Genomic DNA, 26,456 nt, shown 5'->3' with positions numbered 1-26,456 from the left:
AGTGGCCCCCTGATCCATTTCTCCCATAGGATTGCAAAGTCCTGAGGGATGAAATACTGTCTTACTCTTTCTGTATCAGCAGCACTGTGCTTGCCACTTAGTAGACATCAGTCAATACCTTAAGCAGTGAAGACAATAGTAGAAAAATTATATGAAAAGGAAAATAGGAATTTTCTCAAACATGTAGACAACCTACTATCACTAGGGGGTAATAAGAGCCATGAAAATGCTGCTGATGAGAGTAATACTAAACCATCAATACTGAATCCTCACAACAATCCCAGGAAGTAGTGACCATCCCTCAACCCTGTTGTGCAGATACGATATGGCAAGCACGAGGTGCTTAAGTGATGTGTCCAAGGCCCCAGCCAGAGAGGAGTGGAGCCAGAATTCTATCCCAGGACAGACTGACTCAGTGTTCATACTCTTCACTACTATGCCTTCGGGTCTCCAAAACCTCTAAGCAGTTACAGCACTGACCCTCTCTGATAAGGTGGATGTCCATGGCCATTCTCCATGTTGAAGGCACAGGCAGACAGGAGGAAACAGCCACCAATGTTTGTTGGCCCATAAGAAGTTCAATAGAAGAGCAGGTATCAGTTACTACTGCATACACATGCAACAGGCCAGATCTATAGCCAGCAAAGAGTCTGTGCTCAAAAAGCATCTGCTGAATAACAGATGAGCAAGTGAATGAATGAATGAACAAACCAACAAGCTAGATAATCATGGAACTCAGTGATCATTCAGGTCCCACATCTGTCTCTAAACGTAGGAAAACAACCTCTTTTTCCCACAAGTACTTCCGTGTCTGGGCTTTCTAGGTGGTTCAGTGGTAAAGAATCTGCCTGCCGATGGAGGTCACAGAGGCTTTGACCCTTGGGTTGGGAAGATCCCCTGGAGAAGGGAATGGCAACCCACTCCAGTATTCTTGTCTGAAAAATTCCATGGACAGAGGAGCCTGGCGGTCTACAGTCCATGGAGTTGCAAAAAGAGTTGGACACAAATTAGCTACTAAACAACAACAACAACTTCTGCATCTCTTTTCCTAGGTTTTGGTCTTTAGTACAGCTGCTGGCAGCTGAAAGCACATATTTTACCCAATTCTGGAAGTTGCCTGGAGCCAGAGCTGGTCTCAAAACCTGCCTGCTTTACCATTCACATTGAGCACTCCAAAACTAAAGTCATCACTCAGTCCTAAATCATTTTACTCTTTATGCAGAGGGCCATCCTTTAAAAGTCAGCTTTTAGAAATCCGTTTCTAACACCATTTCCCTGCCAGACCTATCCTGGTCTCCCAGAACCAAACATAAGCTCTTCCTCCTTTGATCAAACCGCAGCTCTGACTCTCACTGCATTTATCTCACTCTATATCACTGCAGATGGGGACTGCAGCCAGGAAATTAGAAGACGCTTACTCCTTGGAAGGAAAGTTATGACCAACCTAGACAGCATATTAAAAAGCAGAAATATTACTTTGCCAACAAAGGTCTGTCTAGTCAAGGCTATGGTTTTTCCAGTGGTCATGTATGGATGTGAGAGTTGGACTGTGAAGAAAGCTGAGCACCGAAAAATTGATGCTTTTGAACTGTGGTGTTGGAGAAGACTCGAGAGTTCCCTTGGACTGCAAGAGATCCAACCAGTCCATCCTAAAGGAGATCAGTCCTGGGTGTTCATTGGAAGGACTGACGCTGAGGCTGAAACTCCAATACTTTGGTCACCTCATGCGAAGAGTTGACTCACTGGAAAAGACCCTGATGCTGGGAGGGATTGGGGGCAGGAGGAGAAGGGGACAACACAGGATGAGATGGCTGGATGGCATCACTGACTCAATGGACATGAGTTTGGGCAGGCTCCGGGAGTTGGTGATGGACAAGCAGGCCTGGCGTGCTGCGATTCATGGGGTCACAAAGAGTCGGACACGACTGAGCGACTGAACTGAACTGATGTAGTGTTATAAACATTTACATGTTAGTCCTACACATCCTCTTTTCTTTCCAGACTGTGCACATCTGAATGGCAGGGAGGAAGCTACTTAGACTAAGAGTAGAGATCATTTCTAGAGTACCAGCCATGGAGTAAGGGCTTTCCATCCATACTGCATTTTAGCTTTAGAAGTCCACGCACAGTAAGGTACTAGGTTCACTGTTTTACAGAGAAACTAAAAATAACTTGCATGACTGAAATTCAAAAAGAGAATGTGACAGGAAATGCTACTTAATACTCTGCAATGGACTATATGAGCAAAGAATCTAAAAAAAGAAAGGATATATGTAGAACAGATTCACTTTGCTGAACACTTGAAGCTAACACAACATTGTAAATCAATTATACTCCAATAAAAGTGAAACAAAAAATGAAAAAGGAACGTGACTATGTAAGTGACAGAATTTGAACCCAGGCCTGTGCCTGTTCGATTTAAAAGTTCATATTCTGCTTCACAAGATTCCAACTTCCCATATGAGTCATCCTAGCCCCGTACCTTGAAGATGCTCAAGACGCTTTTGATGATGCAAACAGACTGAGGCTAGGAACACACTAATGTATAGCGGTCCTGTGGGCAAGTGCTTGGTGACAAAAGGAAATGCGTGGACTTATAGTCATCACAGTTTGGTGCCTTCTTGCTCTTCCATCTGCCACCAGAGACTCAGGGAGCCTGGGTTTCTGTCTGATCTCCCTCCCTCACAGCTGAGAGCTGTAACCCTCAATAGCAGCCAGTGTGCGGCCAAACTTCCCCGGACCCTGGTTGCCAGGGAAACTGAAAGACGGCTGTGCTCACCCGCAAGGTGGTGATGGTGGCAGGATCTCGCAGCCGGCCCTCCTCATCTTTCAGATTGTAGCCTTCTGGCCTCTTATCACGCTCGCTGACTTTCCACAGCTTCACAGTTTTATCTGTGGAGGAAACCACAATGACAGTGAGAGTAAGCTCGTAAAGAAGTTTATTTATTTATTTTCTTTTGCAGGATGGAGGTGGGGGTGGTGGGGCAGGGAAAAGAGGAGGTCAATGGACGGGACTGCTATGGAAGCTGGCTCATGTCAAGGACTAAGTGTGCACATCTCAAGGTCTTTGAGGGCAGAGTTCATGCTTCCAAACAAAACCATTTATTGTGCTGAGAGAAACGGCTTCCGTTAGAATGGACTGTTAAAGCTATAGCTTACATATTAATTGGGTTAATTCAATAAAAATATGCCCTGAACCTTATTCAAGAGTGGCCACAACATGTACAAAATTAACGATGTAACCATGTTCACACTTGCCATGGAGAATTTATTCAATGTTCACAATAACCCTGAGATGTAGGTCCAATGCTTGCATCCTCCCTCGCTAACACTGTCCCTGCTGCTGCTAAGTCGCTTCAGTTGTGTCTGACACTGCAACCCCATAGACGGCAGCCCACCAGGCTCCTCCATCCATGGGATTTTCCAGGCAAGAGTACTGGAGTGGGTTTCCATTGCCTTCTCCAAACACTGTCCCTAGCCTGACCCAAAAGGCCCCCCATGACCGCACCCCTAGGTCCTCATGTTTTATGGTTTCACTGTCTACCCTACTCGCTGCCACCTCTCATGTTTCTGCCATCTGGCTTCCTTACAGCTCCTTGTATGGGCTAACCCTACTCCCACATTTTGCACTAGCTGTGCCTTCTGCCAGGAAAGCCCTTTACCCTCTTTTCACAAGACTTTTTCCTTCACTTTACTCTCTCTGTTTATGTCCCAACTTCAGCAGAGCCTTTCCTAATTAACCTACAGAAAGATGTTTCCCTCACCATTCTCCATCCCCTCTTCCTGCTTTATTTTTCTTCAGAGTACATTTAATTACCTAGCAACTTAGTTATCCTGCCTTCCTTGCTAGAACATAAAATCATCGAAGACAGGGATTCAGTCTGTCGTGTTCCTAACTACACCTTCAAGCACCTGCAAAGGTTGTTGTTCAGTTGCTCAGTTGTGTCTGACTCTACAACCCCATGGACTGCAGCACGCCAGGCTTCCCTGTCCTTCACCATCTCCCGGAGTTTGCTCAAACTCATGTCCATTGAGTTGGTGATGCCATCCAACCATCTTGGATGTTCAATAAATATGGGGTAGATGAATGAATGCATCTCATTTATACAGTGCCTCTTGCTGGCAGTACTCAGGGAAGTAACACGAGAAGGAGATTCATCTGAACGCTTTCCCCTTTCAGGCTCTCTTCTGAGTCCCCTGCTGGAAAAGACTTTTCTCACCTTTATACTGTCCCAGGACTTTACACCACTTCCTGACCCCTGTCATTCTCTGTAGCAGATAAAACAGAGGTGAGGACTCGAATGCTCATGGGAGGTAGTCAGTGCCAGGGGAACGAGTGAAAGGGCTGGGGTCTCAGGGGAGCTGGAGGTGGCATGCCCCGTTTGCAGGCCTTCCATTCTATGTTTGTTTTTTTTTAAAGTAGAGTTGACTTACAATGTTGTGTTAGTTTCAGGTGTATAGCACAGTGCTTTAGTTATATATATATATATTCTTTTACAGATTCTCTTCCCTCACAGGTTATTACAAAATGTTGAGTATAGTTTCCTGTGCTGTATAGTAGGTCCTTGTTTGTTACCCACTTAATATATAGTAGTGTGCATATGTTAATCCATTTTTTAAGGAAACATATTTGGGTCAAATAGATCACGCCTGTGATGGCATGCCTTCGCAGGCCTTTCTTCTTGGATCCTGTGTTCACTGTCCATTCTCATTCTTCTCCCGGACGGCAGGGACCCCGCTGCCTCCTCTGTGTCTTGCTCCGTGCCTGCACAGGGTGGCTTTGAAAGCAGACAACCCTGGACCACATCCCCATCCCAACTCCAGCCCCCATGCGGCCGGGGGCTGGGGTCCCCATGCGGTAGGTGCCTGACTGGTCTTGGGGTGACACCCAAATGAGGGTAGCAGATAGGGCAGGAAGAGGGGTACAGAACGGCCAGCTCAATTTGAATTGCAGAAATAGGAGTCATTTTTTTAGTATAAGTATGTCCCTAATATTCCAGTCTTACAGACAGAGATACTTAACTTCTCTATGCCTCAGTCTTTTTATTTGTAAATTGGGGAAAGCAGATGTCTTTCTCATGGGACTCTTTGCGGGTTAAGTGGAAGACTGCATGTAGAGAGTTTAACCCAGGGTAGGGTTTCTAGTCATGGTTCACAGATGGCGGTGCTGTTGGTAAGAGGAAGCTGGGCACCTACTCTGCAGTAATAAGACGCTGCTCTGACAGCATGGGCAGCACCCGTGACGACATAAGCACATCCTATTTCCTTCCTGCAAGGCTGTCAGGGGACGAGAGCCACCCCTCCACCTGCCTGTGCAAGGATTCCCCAGTTTGTCCGCTCCCACCCCCTTCCCCATCTCTCCTCTGTGAGTGCCCCGTCCTCAGCAGTCTGAAGAGCGCCAGCCACGCGGTGAGGTGGCCTTCCTGCCGTCATCTGGCTGTTCTAACAGAGAAGGGCCCCCGCTTCCTAACATGTGGGCATCACACAGGCTGTGTCTGCTGGCACTCCTGTCGAGTCTGCTAAGGGTAAGATCTGTGCTTTCAGCCCGGCTTGTACGAGGACAGAAGGCAAAGAAGCCTCTCCTAGATGCTGTGTTGAATTTAGAACTTTCTAGCAAAGCTCTTCTGGTCTGAATACAGACTGCATAATGACCTGCTTTTTAAGGTGGGAAAATGAACTTGGGCCATATTTATATAGTCACTTGATTAACTACTAATCAGAGATCAGAGTAGATTAGCTACTAGAGCTCAGAAGAACCCAAATCAGTGAATTTTAGTACCAATTATTTCCTATTGCTTGGCTTTGGAATGTATTCCATCCTAATGGCAAGACAATTCTCATATTTTTCTTATTATGAATGATAAATTACTATTCCAAAAAAGAGAAAAATTAGAGGTAAAACATAAAGAATAAAAATTCTTAAAATCCCTCCAGTCCAGGACCACCATTATTAACAGTTTACAGTACAGTTAATAATACAGTTACAGTCTGCAGTATTTTTTCTATGCATTTTTTGAAGAGGGGTACAAAACCTATAATAATATCACATACATAGATTTATATTTCTCATTTTATTGTAAAACTGGTACATATAATTGTAGAAGATGAAAATGAATATAAAAGTAAAAAAATAAAATAAAACTTTCTCAATTCCACTAGACAAAGACAACTATTATGAAAATTTTGTGTATATCCTTATATTATATTGGATGTGGAATTATATAACTGCTTTTAATAAATGTAACATACTATACATAGCTTATACTATGCCTTTCCCCCAATCATTTATCTATTTATACCAACATCTATCTCCACTTAATGTATAAATGAGAATTAGTTAAAGATCTAGAAATGGGAGACATTAATAAACTACAGAAGTCATACAATGGAATACTATGCAGTCATTGAAAATGTTACAGTATTTTAGGAGAAATATTTCACAATTACAAAGATATTCCTGTTACTATTATATTATTAAATTAAAAATCTGGTTGCAAAGTTATAGAATATGTCTCATTTTGGGTAAGAAACAGATTTATCCAAGTCACTTTTCTATTCCTTTTAAAAAACCATTAACAGCGGTTCTCTTTGGATAGGAATACTTTCCGTATCTTCACTCTGCTTCTCTGAATTTTCTAAATTTTTTACAATGAACAATTACTACTCTCATAGCATGAAAAACAAATTAAGTATACCTTTTCACCTGATCATAGGTATTATGATAGAAGTAGACATCTAAGTAAAGTAATGCGTCTTCAGCTGGTGAATAATTTTAAGGTCTAGCTTCACAACTGAATGTTGGTTTTATTTTTCATTAAAAACTGTAAAGCTGGGACTGTATTCTAGCAGAAGATTAAAAACTGTACCCAGCTATAATGAGATAAGCACAATTTTTTTTAAAAGATAATTGATGGTGAATTCAATTCGATTCCCCATGGTTAGGATGCCTGGAGTCATTCTTGACTTTATTATCACAATTTTTCTTGACTCAGTATCTTGAAGCTTTGTGGATAAAAAAGTCTGAGAAACATGTGGCTGATACCATGAGTAATGGCTTTTTCTTCCTTTCAGCTGGCTCTCTGAGTAGTTTATCATTACTTGTGGCATCTTTAAACACAATCTTATCATCTATCTTCATTGTCTCTTTTGTACAGTAATTCCGATTGTCTTCCATTAATTTTTGCATGTTAACCTATTTGCCTTAAGGGGAATTCTCAACCTTAATATTAGTATAAAAAAGAAAATCACATATGAGCATGGGGATTTGTCTTCTAAGAATCATTTTAAGATGCTGGTGGCATATGAAATAGCATCCCAAATGGGAAGATAATATCCTTGTTAATCAAAAACCTATTTAAAAACTCAATTAACAGAACATTATGCTATATAATTAATCTTCATTGCATTTCACTGGTTTCTTCCCCATCCCCCCACAAAGTAGTTAATATGTCTTTGACTTTTATTATAATAATCAATAGGCTAAATTTCATAATACAAAGCTAGCCTAGAGAAGATAATCAGATACTTTTTCTCTGCCTGAAGTAATTAAGTCAAAATCATCAGAAGTTTCTTCCATTCTAAGTTGTGTTGAGTCTGTTGAGCCTTTGAGTAAAACTTGAAACTGAGAGAGAAGAACTTGAAACAAATTCACTTATGGAATATCAAGATCAAAAGATCTCCTGGAGAAGGGAATGACAACCCACTCCAGTATTTCTGCCTGGAGAATCCCACGGACAGAGGAGCCTGGCGGGCTACAGTCCATGGGGTCCCAAAGAGTCGGACACAACTGAACAACTAACACAAAAATGTAAACAAAACAATAAATACAGTTATGAGAAAGAATTAAATTACTTGGAATCTGGAGAAACAGATGAGTGGAAATCTGGTCATGTTGAGATAAGCTATGCTTGAATAACGCTATGCTGGCTACTTCAGAACCATTACTTTATAGATTTATACACTGGCTTTTACATTTGAGGGATTTGGGGGGTTCATATACATTAAAAACTTTCCCTCTTTTATCATGATATTAAAATAAAAATTGTAAGAACTTAGAAAACGAAAACAATAAAAGTAACAAATTGACAAGTCACTCATAATGCATAAGGATACTTACAATAAATCTTTCAGTGTGCTTCATTTCAGTCTTCAAAAATGCTAATACAGGTTTGATCATTGTATATATACAGTCTGCATTTTGTTTTATCTTGACATATGAGCATTACCCTTTCTTAATAAATGCTGGAGATAGGCAAAAAGCAAACCCAATGTTTCTTGATTTATACTTAAATGTATACTCCTCAAAGACTCACACAGAGGATGATGAAATAAGTCTCTTTCCAGCTTATTTGTTTGGCAGAGGGTGTTTAATTTGTGTGTACTAAGCCTCTTAATTGTTATGCTATTCAATTAGCACCCTTTTGTATTTGATTTTATCCTGAATTATTTTGAGCATAGATGGCTTCTTTCAAGTAGAGTATTAAAAACCTTTAGAGTTGGTAATTCCACTGTATAGAGGCTTAAAGATTAGTATAGAATCAAGTTCTCTATGCAACCCCTAACATCCTCTCTCTCTGATCCATTTATATCAATTCCGCCCCCCAAACCAATAAATGATGTAAGAAAAGTACGGAGGGAGAAAGAGAAGAAATCATTACTTGATCCATTTTTTGATGATGTCCCTGGGTTGGGAAGATTCCTTGGAGAAGGGAGTGGCTACCAACCCCAATATACTTGCCTGGAGAATTCCATGGACAGAGGAGTCTGGCAGACTATAGTCCACAGAGTCTCAAAGAGTTGAACACAACTGAGTGACTTTCACTTTCTCTACTTTCCTTCCTGTCTTCTTGACCTATGTTCCTAGTAAGGAGCTTGCTTGTGTCAAAGACATCTGCTTTCCAAACCCCCAAATATATTCAGGGATTAATAACTTCTATTGAGTGTGCCAAATATATAGGGACGGCATGTTTTGTTTCCTGAAATGTGTTCCCAGAATAACATTCAGCGAATCTTAAGACAGGAAGTCACATTCCAAAAACACCTGGAAATAATCTGCATTTGTCAAAAACTACAGATAACAAGTCTCACAGAATTCAGTCATAAATTTGTTATTTTTTTAAAAAGAGTAAGTACAATTTACTGAGTTTCTATTCTCAGTCAGGCATTCTGCTAGGCATCTTGCAAGTATGGTTTCTAAGTTTTTCAACAGCCTGCAAGGTAAAAAGGAAAATGGCGGCTAAGAGAGATTAAAATACATGGTTTGCTGACTATATCTCTGAAAACGCCAAACGAGGTAAGTCACCTTCACCTACCATTAGTAGACAGAAGGAAGTAGGCTGCATTCTGCTGAGGGAGCCATCTTATTTTATTGATTTTTTCTTCTATTTCTAAACTTTTCAGGTAATCGAACTCGGGTTCATGGCTCTGGAATGTGCTGTAAACATTGTATTCACCCCTACGATGAACCTGATTTTTACTCTGTAGGAAGGGAAAAAAACACATACACCAAAGATTAAATCATATAAGCCAACTGAAAATTCACCAGTTCCTTCTATTTTTGAGCAGGATCATGAGAGGTGGGATGGGCAGACCGTGTCCGAGTGGGCTGAGGGCAGGACTATGCTGACCACAGGTTCCTCTTCAGCTCCGTGGCCTCATGCCATTTGATTGTGCACCCCTGGTGGTAAACACTGGCACCTCCAATATTTACATATTTTTATTTATAAATTATATACATAAACTGCTGCATGGGCATAGGGTGTACATCATAAAATATATGTAGAAATAGAAGTTGAAGTAGGACATGAGTTTTTTTTTAGGTGACTATGCCACATGGCATGCAGAACTTCCTAGGCTGGGAATCGAACTCACACCCCCTGCAATGGAAGCATGGAGTCTTAACCAGTGGACCACCAGGCAAGTCCCAACAACATGATTTTAAAATCAATAGATGTTCTAATATTTTCTGTGTCTTAGTGGATGTCTTGGACACCCTTAGGAGTGAGTCATCCAATGCTGAAGTCCATATAGATGCATATCAATCCTTTACGAAGAACACAGAACTGTAGCATCTGCACCCCTCACTGGCCTTTTTTAACTCATCAGATCTTCACAGAATCTCTGAGAGGTTCCCAGGGCAGGGAAATGGACCAAATAGGCTCAGAGACATTAAAATGACACACAGCTTATTAGGATCAGATCTCTCCCTCTCCTTTTCCCATCATGAGTAACAAAACAGACATGAGGGCAGAGAAGACATGCAGATCATTGGGAGAACTAAGAAACTTTACACTGGCTTTCCCTTAGCATCGATTATGCAAAGTGCACACAGCAGGAACTGAATAAATAATGAGAGAACAGATCATGAAGGGGGGCTGTGGAGAAAGGGACAAGAGAAAGAAGAAAGATGGACAGGAGGAAAAGAGGGTGTGAGAGAGAAAGGGAAGAAGGGAAAGATGGAGGGGAGGTTTGCATTTTAGGATCTTGTGACCAAGAGTCTCAAGAGTCAGGCTTGGGAAAACTATGTGCACAAATTCAAATCCAGGTCTTATTAGGCATTTGTCATAGATGCATGACTCTTAATTAAAGGTTTAAATTAAAAAAAAAACAAACTATTTCTGGGTGGATACTGGACATTCAAACCCAAGCCTCAATTTACTGCCAGGTGATGGTACTGATGTTAAATGTACTCGTGAGGGCATTGAGGTTCTTTGAGCAAATTCTCCAGGATGGTGTCACTTGAGCATTCAAACACAGGAGTCACCCACAGGAGCTGAGAGGAGATCTGACTTAGATGTTGCCACATGTCTGTGTTTCTCAAGCTCAGCGTTCATTCAACCCCAAGCCTTGCCACAAAACTCAACAGTGAACTGCATGTTATTCTCAACATTTTTTCCTTATTGAACAAAACCACCTGCCTTTGGAAAATGTGTCCCCCTCCATTCTACTAATGAATCAGGCTTCCCAAATATTTCAGTAAATTAAAATAGGTGAAACCTATAAATAGCTAATGGGAAACACAGAATGGAATATTACTGGCAACATGCTGCCTTGGGTAATTTATGCTAAACAGCTCCTCTGGTTTCTCTTTATCATTACTAGGAACCTAATTGGATTAAAAAAAATTGAAGAAGGTTTAAAAATCAATTTTAAAAGGACTTTAGAGGCTGACATATTTGCTCCTGTCCTGTTTACTGCAGAAAGAGCTAGTCCACCTGAACAATAAATTTTTAAGATCCTTGATTTGCTACCATCCAAATCAGACTGTCAAGTGTGTGGAGTATGTGCCAGACCAATTAGCAGTAGGCAGCTCCGGAAAAGCAGGAAAAATTCCAGGTCACGAAGAGCTATTAGTTTCTACTTGCCAACCACATTTTCGTGTTTCCAGGGCCAATGGAATAGGCTGGGTGCCTGAATTAATGCTGAACACTTGAATTCATACAGAACCCTGAGGGATTACCATGCCCTTATAGAAATTAATTGCAAATAATGTGCAATTACCAAATATATCACCTCTAAATGAGACTTCCCTTTTTGGAGGGGAGATGGAACACAAATGGCTTTGAGGCACAAAGCAGGCTTTAAATTGCTAGGGAAGTCTCTTGTGAAGCCTCCCTCCCACACGGGGGGCCTCCCGCTACGCCACACTGGGTGAATCTCCGAGGCAGGCAGTAGCAGATGGGAGAGTCACTTGAACACAGACTGGCCTGCTGTAGGCTTCAGGACCCTGCCAGGGGAGGCCAAGGAAATCAAATTGGGCCATAATTCTGTTCTGATGGAGCAGAAGCAGACACCCCAAAAAAACTCAATTTATATGAAAAAGAGAAGCTATTCCTAGTGGAACCCAAGTCTCAGGAAGAAATGGGCTTTTCGAGATTCACTGGGAGTTAATGACTCCTGCTTGGAAAGCATAGAGGATTCAGCTGCAGGGAACTTCATGTCATCCATAGTAAACTGTGGCCTTCCCAGGCAGTGCTAGTGGTAAAGAACCCACCCGCCAAGGCAGGAGACGTAAGAGATGTGGGTTTGATCCCTGGGTCAGGAAGATCCCCTGGAGGAGGGCATGGCAACCCACTCCAGTATTCTTGCCTGGAGAATCCCATGGACAGAGAAGCATGGTAGGCTACAGTCCATGGGGTCACAAAGAGTTGGACACGACTGAAGTGACTTAGCATGCACGTGCATAGTAAAGTGTGAACCATGTTCTTTGCTCAGATGTCATTTTCCGGGATTTCACTCGCTTTGGTAGAGGGAGCTACATTTTCTTTTCTGACCCAAGTTATCCTTTTCACATCTGTTGGGGAAAGGCTGTATCTTTTATCCCAGGTATTCTGTTAGGAGTCCCTGAATTTCTAAATTCAAGAGAGTTAACCCCACTGAGAAAGGAGGTGTTACACTCTACAAGCATCTGTGGCATTTTGCAGATCCAGAGAAATGAGGTCGTTTTGAATGTGCAGTACCCAGGATTGGAAAGGAAGACTTTGTCCAGAAAAGGCTCTAATTCAAGGTGCTTTTGTGAGCCTGTGCAACTGTTGATGTTAATGACTTTTTGGCAGTTTTTAGTTTGCAAGCCAAGCAGCAAGGTTAAGGGCGACACATGAGGATTAAGAAACAGTGGGAGGCCTCCTTTAAAAAGAAGAGAAAATGGGCATTTTGCATTCACTGCCACTTACCTCCTGCTCTCGTTGAAATATTACAACCCGACCCCCCTTGTCCCCTGTCGCTAGTAATTCTCCCGTGTGGTTGAATTCTACCGTAGAGATAATGTCAGCTGAAAAGAAGAAGACAAAGGCAATTTAAGTAACTGCACACTTACTTTCAAACGATAGATAATAGACGTACTTTTCTGAGCATTTAAGGGCTTAGGGCTTTGTCTCTGCAGTGGAATTTACAAGGATTTTATGTCCTGTATTTGAAGTGCCACTTCTAGTGGCACTTGGGGAAGTAAATTTCCTAGATGCCCACACAGAACTGTGGTCTCTAGGAACAACTGGAGAGAACAAAAGGAAAAAGCACATTCAGATTCTTTTGTTTTGGGCAATAGAAAACGAATTTTCTTATGGCTCTGGGAGACGGCAATTTTCTTTGATAATTTCTACCAACCACAGACTCTTTTCCCACCCATGGCCTTCTGCATCCCCCTTTCTTCTACACCAAGAAACTTCCCCAAATGGGGTTCAGTTGTGGAATCTAAATGAGGACTGAAGGCTGATGAGCAGGACTGAGATGCTTGAAGCTCAGACATGGAAAATGAAGGGACACAACTCAAAGGAACCATCAGGGAAACTCCAGGAGTTGGAAATTCAAGGAGGAACCCTGGAAATGCTCCCCCTTTTCTGGTAAGCCCATCACACCCTTCTGGAAGAGCAGAGCTTTACTGCAACTCAAGGAGAAAGGTGCTGAGAAAATAGGCTCACGAGGTCAGAGGGGAGAGGGAAATTTGTACTGTGTATCTCTAAACAGAGAAAATACACAGGCGCCAGGAACTCAGATCACAGTTAATTGCTGAAGGAATGCCAGCCTGCCAAGCCTTTCTTCAATACTGGTTATCCCTGGAGGAACACGGACAGGTAAATTACCTATGATTGGATTTATTAGGGCTATTTTTAGAAAAATGTCAGAGGTTAATTCCTCTGCAATTATTCCCCCACAGGGCTCCAACAATCACTACCGAGAGTGCAAATGAGTTAAAAAAAAAAATAAAAAATGAGGTGGGGGAATTATGACTGTGGCCTTTGACAGAGGTACATTCTGAAGATTGTGTCCATGTAAGGAAAGCGAAGGGGAAACAGTGAGCTGGAAAACTAAGGCAATTACCCCTGAATAATTCAAATCTCAAATCTTACTTTAATATCATCATTTCAGGATTTTCTTTATATGCCCGATTGATTCAGGTAAGTAGTGTGAAATTCTCCACTTTGCTTCTAACTGTCCTTTTCCATACATGAAAATGTTTTAAATGGTCATTCTTTGTGCAGAAGAAAAAAGAATAAGGCATAACCTATAATCACTTTCAAGCCAGGCGCATTTAAAAGAATAATTCATGATTTCTGTTCCGGTGTCTTAGATGACTGACCCCAGTGGTAGCAGGTTCAAATCCTACAGGGCCAGGAGGGAATGGGGAGTGAAGGAAATCAGGTGAGGTAGGAAGCTTGCGTCTCCTCTTAAAAGACAAGTGGCTACTCGGCTCAAGCCAACTGGGACTATGAAATATTACCTGTGTTGCCAGATATTCTGATTTTTTAAAAAAGCTTTTTATTTTCTATTGGAGTATAGTTGTTTAACAATGTTGGGAGAGTTTCAGGTGCCCAGCAAAGGCAGTCAGTCACACATATACACAGATCCATTCTCCCCCAAACTCCCTTGGCATCCAGGCTGCCACACAGCACTGGGCAGAGTCCCTTGTCCTACACAGCAGGTCTTTATTGGTTATCCATTTAAAATACAGCAGTGTGTACATGTCCATCCCAAACTCCCTAACATCCCTTCCCCTCATTTTCTTCCCTTGGTAACCATAAGTTTGCTCTCTAAGTCAGTTAAGCTGTTTCTGTTTTGTAAATAAGTTCACTTACATCATTTCTTTTTAGATTCCATGAATAAGGGATGTCATATTTTTTTAAAGAAGCTGGAAACCCAGAGCTTTACATGAAAACCTCTTCAGTTTTACAGATTGGCAACCAATGATTTTTTCTGAGTGCAATGACATTAAAAAAATATATATAATCCTGTCTATCAGACTAAAATGGTTTGTGGGTCACCCGCTTCTGACTTCTAGTCTCTAGAGTGCTCCTTCCAGAAAAAGCCACTCCATTCCTTATTGACAATCTCAACTGGACATCCCATCCATTCACTCGAGAAGAGCCCTCCAAATGAACACTACCTTAAGGAAACACAAAATAAGCTGCATGGCTATTCAGTTCCTGATGTAAGTTTAGAAGACCCGTTTTTAGAAGAAGAGCCCAAGGGGGAGCAGGTGAGCCCAGCAAGGCTGGGAAGCCAGTCACCTCGAGTGAATGATCGACCACTTTCCTGTTAGAGTTTGCGTGTCTTAGCAAAGCACTCTCATGTACAGAGGGGACAAGAAGCCTGTTTAATGTTTCCAGTTGCCTCAGAATGCCCTGGTTGAGAAACACTCGAGTGCTAGGAGACACTTCTCACATTAGTTACTGCTCTGGCTTTTCAGTGAGTGGCTAGCAATGAGGTTATTCACTCAGCTTCCTGGCTTTGGGGAGAAGCTAAGGCAGACATGGCTGTTTCTTTTCACTTCCAGGCTTCTGTCAAGCACTAAAAAATGAGCCAGACACCTCCTGGAGGGAAAGAGGAGCAGGGAGCAATGAGAGGGTGATGGGGAGCCCAGGCTTGGGAGTTAACAGTGCCATGCTCGTGTCTTTAAGGCTGAGATTCTGCTTGCGTGTATGTGTGTGTGTGCTAAGTCACCTCAGTTGTGTCCGACTCTTTTCAACCCCACGGACTGTAGCCCACCAGGCTCCTCTGTCCATGGGATTGTCTAGGCAATACTGGAGTGGGTTGCCATATTCCTTCTCCAGGGGGGTTTCCCAAACCAGGAATCGAACCCATGTCTCCTGCATTGCAGGTGGATTCTTTACCCACTGAACCACCAGGGAAGCCCCAGGATTCTGCGTGAGGGCATCTGAAGCCCTTCCTCTCAGCAGCAACATGAACACAGACGTCAGAGTTCTACATGGGTTCTGGGGCCAGTGTATTGAACTGAGATGAGTCTTCCCTTTTGGTGACGCTGAGTATTGACTGGAAGCGAAAGAGGTAAGTAACTTTTCCCAAGGTTGGTCTCTGGCTCAGTTTCTAAGCAAATGTCACTCCAAGGGAAACAAAACTCAGTCTCCCAAGGATGACATGCATCTTGTCTTTTTGTCTGGACTCTGTGAAAACATCTTTACTCTCTAAGATGCACATGGGTCAAATTGCATCAAAATGCAGGTGGGATTCAAACCCAAGTCTAAACCACGTGGTCCAAGGCAATGTTATTAGAACTCTGCACTATTGGCTATCAGCCTTGTCCCCTGATATATAAAGGAGGTATATAAATGCCTCCTTTGTTTTCCAAGTGTTATCATTGTGCTATGTCTCCCTCGAGAAACTTGTCAGAGAAAGACTGACTGGCATGGCAGGATGCTGAAATCCCTTAGTCTTTTGCCAAGTCCTGACCTAGCTCTTAACGCTGCCAGGGAGCTGGTCTGTATACTAGGCTGTTTATACCTGGGTATTGTCTGCTTCCCTTCAGAACATATGCCATGGCAACTCAAGTTAATACCTGTTTTGAACTTTCATGTTTCCTGAATCATTCATCATGGCTAAGCCAATAGGTGTAACCAGAGTATTTTACTGCCCTATCCATCTTTTGTGTATCTTCATCTATGACTGTTTAATAATTGATGCAAAACTCATGAATCACCCCACATTCCAATTTCAAGATAGGGAAACTTTGGATACAAAGCTCTTGTACTTGCAACATGCTCTTGGTAGAGCAGTGTAAATTAGAAAACATACACTGCTCAAGACAACATGACTTTGGTTGAGTACAGAAAGAGGATATGGCAATAACAATAAACCAGCAAACTCAGAGACAATAATGCCTTGGGAAATCTTGGTCCACAGGAGTCAATTCATCAAGTTCAACTAAAGTTCAATTCTTAAGTTTGATTAGAGGACGTTTTGCCTTTAAGTGATAAGTATTCACCACAACTCATTTTCTTAAGGGCGCAGCCGAGTCACGTTATTATGCAAAAAGTTATACACTTGAGCATTTTTCTCTCTGTTCTATAAAGACGTGAATGAAGTGCGTGTTTTTGACTAAAAACAAAAAGCAGAAGCCAAAAGCAGTTATGGAGGTCAAGTGTAGTTAACATGATTTTTTGTTAAGGAAGCCCTGGGAGGTATGACGTCTGCCCTGCTCCACATCTGTTCGTGCTGATTTAATTTCCACAAGACGGTGGCCTGGTAACCCCATTTCTAGCTCAATAGGCACTGTTCGAATCCAGTTTTTCATTTTTAAAATCAATCTCCCCATTCTTCAAAGGTTCCAGACTAACAAGTTGACACATAAAATTTCCATTTACCTGAATAATAGAAACTGACTTGGCATTTATATGCATGTGATTGTGAAGTTGAAGAGAAGGAAGGATTGATCCTCTTGCTCATGCCCTAGACTCCCCTGGTACCACGCTAGGCTGGAGTCTATGCAATGCCAGGGCTGACTACAATTATTAGGTGCTGCATAGTTCAATAGCAGGGTGACTATTTTGAGGAAACAATGCTCAGTATAGACTTAGGACCTAAACCCAAGTCCTCTGATAGGACAAGATCTTACTGACCATGTCACTAGCACTGACCTCTCAGCTTCCATCACAGGGGTTAAAATGATAGTGTAATACAATTTAGCCTTCAGAGCCCATTACAGGTTTTATCTTTCATCTTGGAAACATCTGGAGATAACACTGTAAGGTCATATATGGTACTTGTATCAGTGGACTAGTTCTGGGCGAGCAATATTTGGCTTTCTTCCTGACAAGGAGGTTGGTTCTAGCAGAGTCTGCTCTTTCTTCGGCCAGGGCAAAGATAGCAGCAAGAATGGGAAATGGGTTTCCTACCGGATGACAATGGGGCGAAATGGCAGTAGCTGCCAGCAAATCTGGGTGGAGAAGGACTGGGGGAGCTCTTCAAGGCTGAAATGCTGGGGTTAATTGCAGTGGCTCCTGCAGTGAGGGGACTTGTGGAACCTTTGTCACGCGCACAGGGGTTTCCAGTTAGATTGGCCCTGACTTTGTGGATCATTAAACAAACGGGATTCTTGTACTCCCCAGTGGGAATTAAAACAGCTCCTTCCGTCTTTACAACACTGTGGACTCCTCCTTGGGTTCTGGTTCACAGTCCAAAGTCAGCATCCATTTTCTTGGAAAAGGTTTCCTATGGATAACTGAAATAGTACACTGGAATATATTTCCCATCAAAATGGCAGGGGGAAAGGAAGTCTGGTTTTGGTCAAACAAGATATACCTAAGTACTGCTCTACTACTGGGATTGTGTTCCAAATGGTTACATTGAAAAGATGTTAATATATTGTAAAATTTTAAAAAGTCAGGTAATAAAATAGTATGCCTAAAATGATCTCAATTTTGTTAAAGTATTTACATTTTAAAATGTATTTTTTTCTAAACTAGTAAAGTAATATATGGGCTTCCCTCGTGGCTTGGTGGTAAAGAATCCCCCTGCCAATGCGGAAGCCACAAGAGACTTGTGTTTGATCCCTGGGTGGGGAAGATCCCCTAGAGGAGGAAATGGCAACCCACTCCAGTACTCTTGCCTGGGAAATCCCATGGACAGAGGAGCCTGGTGGGCTGCAGTCCATGGGGTCACAAGAGTCAGACACGACTGAGCAACTGTGCTCATACACAAAGTAGTATATACTTCCATTAACACCAAAGTGATGATTAGAATATAACATGATATATCTCCTCCAAAGAGAATAATTAACTTTTATACACACACAAATAATCATAGGAAAAAGTCTATCAGAGAGACTACAAAATGATATTGTTTTGGGGTAGAACACAGATGTTTAAATTTATTCTTTTATAGTCTTCTAATTTTTCAGTATTTTCCAATTTTTTTTTACCTTGATCATAAATACTTGAACAATTTTTAACTTTTACGCAATTTTAATTGACTTTCAAACTGAATATAAGATTTTAACATTTACATCAGTGACTTTTTAAAAATTTGCTTTTTAATTCCCATATAAAATTCACTTTTTGCAGCATATAGTTTTATGAGTTTAGATAAATGCATGTAGATGTGTATCCATTATCACCGTCATGAGACAGAACAGTTTAATCACCCTCCTCCTATAAAGTTCCTTCATATTACCTCTCTATAGTGAACAATTTTTCAGAAAGGAATAAAATTATGGGAGTGAAATGAGCTGACAGGTATATAAGGGCTTCCAAAGGAGTGTGTGTAAATACAGAGGCTTAATGCTACTGGTCTCTACACACATGGCTCAATTCAATTTCTAGTCAATGATCATTTTCTAGCTAGTTGGAGTCAGATTTTATTTTTTCATCTTATTGTTTAGATATTATCACTATTTATAATTTTGGTTTTAGAGCACTGGGAAGCTCAATACATCAATATATCTTTATTAACCTATATCACAAACTAGGTTTATGCATAAGGTTTTCTGCCCTCTGACTCAAATGTCCCTTTGCCTTTAATTGGGATGCCATCTGAGTCCTTGGTTCGTAGCATTAACTTCTTAACTTGACATTACTTGTCACTTTCTTTTAGCTTGGTCCTAGTGACAATAGTAGTAAATAGCAAGTTCTGAGAAGTGATAACAAATGGATCTAATCTTGGTCACCAATTTTGATCTATTGGCAGAAGCTGCCCATTGAGAAAGACTGAGGTCATAGCTGGGCTTGGTGGGAGGGTGTTGTGATCCACTGGTTGTGTCTGTCATGGGCCTTGGCAAGTAAAGAGGCTGTACAGATGCCACATGCTTGCTATACTGACCGAGTATATAGAATATACACATTCTGTTGGATCCAGAGGTGATTCCTCTGTCACCTAACTGGTGTCTGGATTTTAGCTACTGAATCTATTCCCTTTTATTTGAATATAATTAATTCTGTGTATACTGGTTTAAATTTCAGTCTGGTGCTGGTAATCCTCTTCTATGAAAGAATGCAGGTAGAAGGATCCAACAGCCCCAATTCTCCAGACTTTATCACAACTTCTGCTTCCTATTTAACCACAAGCACAGTGCTGGAAAAGGGGCACAGTTTAAATGTCAGACCTGTGAAGACCAAGCTCATGAAGGGCAGAGTGTGTGCTGTGGCTAATACTCTTCGGCTGCTCCTCTCCACTGCCTTTCTTCCTTGCTTGTCCCACTGTAGAGGCTGAAAATGCAAATTGCTTCTCAGCCTCTTCTCTGGCTAGGGATGGCCATGTGACCCAAATTTGGCCAATGGGTCACACAGAAAAGTCTCTTGGGGGGCAGGGAGGCAGAAAATCTGGGAAAAATTTTTCTTCCCAGAATAAAAGGAAGCAAGCAAGTGATGGGAAGCCTTCTGGCTGCATTGACATACTCCTTGTCTAATACTACCTTTGTATGTAGTTCTATGTAGCCATATGTGGAGCTGTGGCAGCCATCACATGACCATGAGGTACTAAGTCTAAGGCCAAGCCAAGAGGCTGAGTATGACAGATGGAAGAAAGGGACAATGTCCCCAGTGACATCACTTAACTGCAAAAGCCTACCATAGGGACAGCCTATGTCTGAACTTGTTAAACAAAAGGTACCTAGTGGTTTAAGCCACTGCAAGATAGACATTTTGCTATGTGCATCTGAATGCTTACTAACAGACAAGGCTTTCCATCTTTGTTTTCCACATAGCATTGTGTACAGGGGCAGATTATTAATGTGCATTGAATTGGAAAAAATGATCTCTTGTCCTGCCACCTCCAGGCACAAACTCTCACACTCACATTTTCATTTTCCCTCTATCATACAACCAATTTTCCTTCCCACATACTTAGTTTCCAATATTGAGGTGTTTGTTTTTTCCCTCTTCCCCTGTATGGCAATGGTGCATTAATTTTTGACCATTCAAATATAAAATCAGTTTACTGGGATAGAATGCCTCCCCCTACAATTTATCATGGTGTCCATCATAAAATGATGACTTCAAATGGTCTTAGCCATATCCTCCGTTGGAGCCAAGTTTCTCCCAGCTAATGTGTAGTAAGCCCACCATGCTTGCTGAGCTGTGAAAATCCAGATGGTAGGAAGCAGGTGAGTAATGAATGTCATGCTGTTCCCATTAAAATGCACACAGCTTCCCCACACTGACCAAATCTCCAGCACTAACCAGGTCTGAGACCACTCAGGACATGTGGGTTCATGGAGATTGCCTTTCATTCAAAACAAGTTCCAGCAACACAGAAACTGAGAAGAGAGAATCTTCGGGTAGTGGAACAAAACTTGCCTAAAGGGCAAAGGAATTTGAAAAATTGTAAGTCCTCTAAGTACAGAGAAAGCCAGTGGGAGATCTGTAGCAGTCCAGACTTGCCTTCAAGCCTGTGTGGTTTACAGTGGAATCTGCTGGAAAGGTATCTACCATCTGTCACCTACTCTTTCAGAAAGCAGAGGAGTAATTAAGTGCTCAGGTGATACAAACTCTGTCAATCATTCATATCTATTATGTACACAATATGGGATCATCTAGCACTGACCTCAAAGTCACTGGAATCCCAGATCTAAGATGAGAAAGCCTATCATATCTGTGGGGGAACAGGAGCTCCTGGGCAAGGCACTGAAGTCTCTTGGCATGGCTTGCATCAAAAATTTTGTTGTGCCAGATGCTCTGAACTCAGAAAGGCATGGTGCCTGCCTTGTGGGAGTTGAAGGAATTTGTGAATTGGCTCTAATGTCACTTTTTAAGGGAAGCCTTGCATGACTTCTCCCCAAACCTAGACAGGCCCTTTGGGATGCAGCCTTCTGGCTCCCTGTACTTCTGATCTATCAGTTATCACTGCATACCATTACCATTTATCACAATGGTAAGAGAACCATTTTAAATGCCTTTTCCAGTCTCTAAAATATAAACTCCATAAGGAACTTTTTCATCACTAGAAAGCCCAGTGCCTAGCTTAGTGTCTTAGTATATAATAGATGCTTCCTAATTTTTTCCTTCAATTGATCATCGAATGAGAGCCAAAAGAGCCAATGTTGAAGTGGACCAACATATAGAAGATGGATAACCCCAAACAAAGCATCAATGAGCAAAATATTTATGCTGGATGAATGTAAGAAACATTTTTAAGGGGTGTGAGGCAAGGGGAAGCTCTTATTTGGAACAGTGAGTACTGTACAACTTTAGAACAAGATGGATTGATTAGTAAAGAAGAGGTTTTGTCCTACAGAGTGTCTGTAGCATTGGTTTCCATAAATCATGAGAAGAGAGCAGATAGCTTGGTGAACAGAGGGTTCTGGGATAGGGTGTTTGTTGGGAGAGGGCATGTAGTAGCAAGTGAATTTTGAGCAATTAGGTCTGAGATGCAAGGACTCTATTTAATGAACACCTATTATGTGCACATCAGTGGGCTGGGTGCCAGGGATATGCTAACAATACATACCTGGTTTTTGCCTTCAAGGAGCTTTCTACTTAGAAGACTAGGAGGTAGTGCTAGATTGGGATACAGCAAAATAATGTTGGAGAATAGGTTGTTCAAAGACCCTATAATGAAGTTTTTGAGCAACAGAATAAGAATCCTACTGATGGCTTTGGTCTAGAGAGCAATATAAAGTCACTACTGGAACTTAAGATAACTCACATCCCATCCATAGCTCTGCATTCAGAAAAGTCTCTTGTATTTCTCTAAAGGACAAAACTAACACTAAATGCACTATGTCCCTTTGTTAAATTCTAGGTAAGTTTAAAGAAAAGAATAAAGAATGCTTTCAGATTTTTCCTTCTAAAACATGACATTTCTACATCAAGCAAAATAAGATGCTACTAACAGTTCCTAAGGTAGTATGCTATGATGGTTTTTCAACAGTCTCAGCAAAGATAATGGAAAAATCTCAGAACCAAATGTGCTATTTACAATTCTATGAATCAGTATTTCTCTTTCCATCTCCATCTCTTTCCTCTCTATTCCTCTTCCCCACTCTTCCTCTCTTTCTGGCTAGGAGTTGCAGTATTTTGAAAAGTAGAATAAAATGTTATTTTCTTTTGGATAATGTCCCTATTTTAAAGACTGAATAGAGTACTTTACACCTAGTAGGCAAATAGTAAAAGACAGAATAAATAAATGTGCTGATTTTTCTCATCAGCGTGACTCAATCTTGAATAAATATTCATCAGGCAAAGGCATTATAGTACATCCTTACTGCTTTTCTTCTATACACTGAAAACTGGATATGTAGAAAATCCATTATATTCGATTTCATGTTCATGTAGCAGTTTAGATACCAATGAATAATACAAAACATAGAAAGCTCAGAAAAGACTAAACATTGATAGACTCATTCATCATTCTATTCAGTCACTCAGCAAATATTCACTGAGAACACCTACTATGTGTCAAATGGTATTCCAGGTTGGATAAACATCAATTAATTAAATAGATAAAAATATCTGTCCTTATGGAACTTACATTCCACTTGTGGAGAAAACATAATGATCAAGAAACATAACAAATTGCATCATATGTTATGTATTACGGGAAGCAAATATAGCCGAGTAAGGGGAATTAAGATTACTTGAGATAAGAAAGAGGCTTAGACTTGAGTAGATTTGAAGGAAGAGAGGGAGATGACCATGTAGGTATCTTAGGAAATGCACTCTAGACAGAGGCAAGAGATGGTGAGAAGACTCTAAGAAAGGAACACACATGTGTCAGAGGACTAGTGTGGCTAGACAGTGTCAACAGGGAAAAACAAGCTAATAGACACAGGAGGTTCAGATAATGTAGAGTCTTGCAGACCACGGCAAGCGCTTTGGCTTTTGCTGAAAGTGAGATGAGTAAAACAATGTGAATGTGCCTAATACCACTAATCTACACTTAAAAATACGGTTGAACCTTGAACCACATGGGTTTAAACTGCACAGGTCCACTTACATGTGGATTTTTCTCAGGAGTAAATACTAAAGTACTACATGGTCCACAGTTGGTTGAATCTACAGATACAGAGGGACCATGGAATACGGAGGGCTGACTATAAATTATACCCAGATTTTCGACTGTACAGAGGGTTGGTGCCTCTAATCCCTGCAGTTGTTCAAGGCTCAACTGTAGCTAAAATGATAAATTTTGTGTTATGTACATTTCACTCTGATTAAAAAAGAGTGAGAAAAAATGTAATGGAAGGCAGTTGGGAGGTCCAGAATAGAGAAGCAATATTGTCTGACATTTCACCGATCTGGCTGTAGGGCTGAGAACAGACTGTAGAGGGCAGAGGTGGAGTCAGGGGGTATACGGTGACAATCCAGGTGAGATGACAGCGGCTCAGACAAGGTGTTGGTAGTGAAGGCGGGGAGAAGTGGTCACACTGAGGATGTATATCGAGAGCCGACCTAGTAGGAATTGCTGCTGGATCGGATAGGCATATGAAGGGGAGGAATCAAGGTTGATTCCAAGGTTTCCACTCTCACCAACTGGCAGGGTGGGTTGCCATCCCTGAGATTAGAAGTCTGTGGGTGAAGCAGCCATCCCGGGGGAAGAGCAGACATTCAGTTTCAGGCACGTGCAGTATACAACTGAAGATACGGAGTAGGTAATTGGAAATAAGGGTCTAGAGTTCAGGAAAGGGGTCTGAGTTGGTGATAGAAATTTGGGAGTTATTAGCCTTTCAGATGATATTTTTCAGGCCATGAGACTGGCTGAGATCTCCAGGAGTGAGGGGAATAAAAGAAGCGAAGAGGACCAACAACTGAACCTAGGGGCACTCGAACAGCTAAAAAAAATTGGGAGAAGAGGACAAATCAGGTAAAGAGACAAAGAAGGAGCAGCTGGTAAGGTAGGAGGAAAACCAAGAAAGCTTAGTATTCTGGATGCCAAGTTAAGTGTGGAGGAAACAACTGTCAATCATGTCAAACCCAGCTGATGGGCAAGGTAAAAGGCTTCAGCTGACCTTTGGATCTGAATCACAGAAGTCACTTTTGACTTTGGCAAGTATAGTTTCTGGAGTACAGTGAGGGTGAAACAACTGGAGTGGGTTTCAGAGTGAACGGGAGGAGAGGAATGAGACAGTGAGTGTGGACAACTCTTTCAAGGAGTTTTGCAGGACATAACAGAAAATGATGTGGAAGATGGATGGACAGTTGGGTCAAGAAAGTGTTCTTGTCTGATTATCGAAACAACAGCATGTGTATTTGCCAGTGAGAACATTTCAACAGCCAGGGGGAAATGAATGGTGAAGAGATGAAGAGGGTAGAATCACTGAATGAGTTAGCAAATGAACGTATGAAGAAACAAACCAGAAACTAGGACTAGTCCACCGCTAACACCTGAAATAAAACCTGTACAGGTTCAATTCATACCTAGAGCCAAAACATGTAGAGGAAGAAAAATGTGATTGAAGCTCTACGTTCATACAGGGTTTCACAGGATTCTCAAAACATTTAGAATTGTATGAGCTTCTCCCATAAATCATCTCGGATCACATGATCACATGAAAGGAAAACAATTTCTTGGTTTTCCTTTTGGTTCTTCTGCCCTTCCCCCTTCTCCTTCCAATTTTTCCTCTATTCTTTCCCTACACCCTTTCCAGCTTTTCCTCTTTCCTCTCCTTTTTTCTTTTGAAAAAGAAAAAAAGAAAGCAGAGAGCAGAAAGGATTTTATTCATTCTGCTACACAACTCAAGGTCCATTAGCTCCTATTTGCCTACCAGGCAGAAGACTGCTCACCTGTATTCACTTTAAAATGATGCGACAACTACAAGATCACTTCTGTGTGGTTGGGTAGCCTGACCTCCATATGGCCTTTTTTGGGTAACTTTATCCATTACTCCTAATATCTTATAGAAAGAAACAAGTCTGTCAGGGGGGAATAAAAAACACCCCACACTCTCATCCTGCCCCATGGAAGATTTATAGACACTTTGTAAATGGCCAGGCCCAGGTGATGGTGCCAGAAACTTTCCAAGTGATTTGTAGATCTCCCTTCCAGGAAGTCAGTCTTTAATGGAAAACTCTTTGACTGCACATTCCTTTATTACAGTGACTACAGGGAGTGGAATGCAACTGTCATGCAGGAGACTCACTGAAATGAACTGGCTACTGACCTGGCCTCAAGATATTTCAGTCTCAGAAAAATACCAGTATTGCACAGTTTAGAAAAGCACAGCTTTTCTTTAAAATGACCATTTATTGAATTGGCTGATTGCATGCCAGGCATGGCACAAGCCCCTTAATGTATGTCTCTTCCTAAATTGATATTATCATCCTCACTTATTAAACACTTCCTTTGGCTAGGATCTGTGTTTTATGTTTTATTTGATGTCATTTAATTGTCACTCCAACTCCATGATTTCAATATCTTCCTCTATGGGGAAATGGCAGCCCAGAGAGTTAAACAGCATTCTCAAATTTGGAAGGCTGATGGTTAGAGGAGCAGGGATTGGAACTCTACTTTAGTTCCAAGTTCCTAACCTGCCTCTTCTACTCTAGTTCCAAGTTCCTAACCTGCCTCTTGGCTCTCCCTTCCTTTTCTTCCACCAATCAAGTACTGATTCCAGCAACCAAAGTTATTGCCTTTGGAGGTATGGAAAAGCCTAGGGCATGAAAAAGTCAATGACTATTAACTGCACTAGCAAAATTCCTTTCTAGCACATACCTTAGCAAGTTTGTTGGCCTTGATTTTGAAGCATTGATTAGTTCCTCTAAAGTCCATATGAAGATATTAAATGTCAACACTTT

The 26,456-nt window shown here is 41.5% G+C and overlaps 1 protein-coding gene across 7 annotated transcripts in view; it reads right to left on the bottom strand.

Moving 5' to 3' along the window:
* Positions 1 to 26,456, bottom strand: part of PPP2R2B (protein phosphatase 2 regulatory subunit Bbeta) — a 514,293-nt gene that overhangs the window by 120,596 nt on the left and 367,241 nt on the right. For all 7 annotated transcript variants that reach the window (XM_043465073.1, XM_043465072.1, XM_043465074.1 and 4 more), the window contains 3 exons: positions 12,672 to 12,769; positions 9,312 to 9,477; positions 2,780 to 2,892 (listed from right to left, as the gene is read on the bottom strand). In XM_043465073.1, the coding sequence (XP_043321008.1) occupies positions 2,780 to 2,892; positions 9,312 to 9,477; positions 12,672 to 12,769 (377 nt within the window). The remainder of the gene's footprint in view (positions 1 to 2,779; positions 2,893 to 9,311; positions 9,478 to 12,671; positions 12,770 to 26,456) is intronic.

Source organism: Cervus canadensis, chromosome 4, assembly GCF_019320065.1.
Source record: "Cervus canadensis isolate Bull #8, Minnesota chromosome 4, ASM1932006v1, whole genome shotgun sequence".
NCBI lineage: Eukaryota > Metazoa > Chordata > Mammalia > Artiodactyla > Cervidae > Cervus > Cervus canadensis.
The sequence above is the reverse complement of the archived record's forward strand: the minus strand, read 5'-3'. Positions and strand labels throughout refer to the sequence as shown.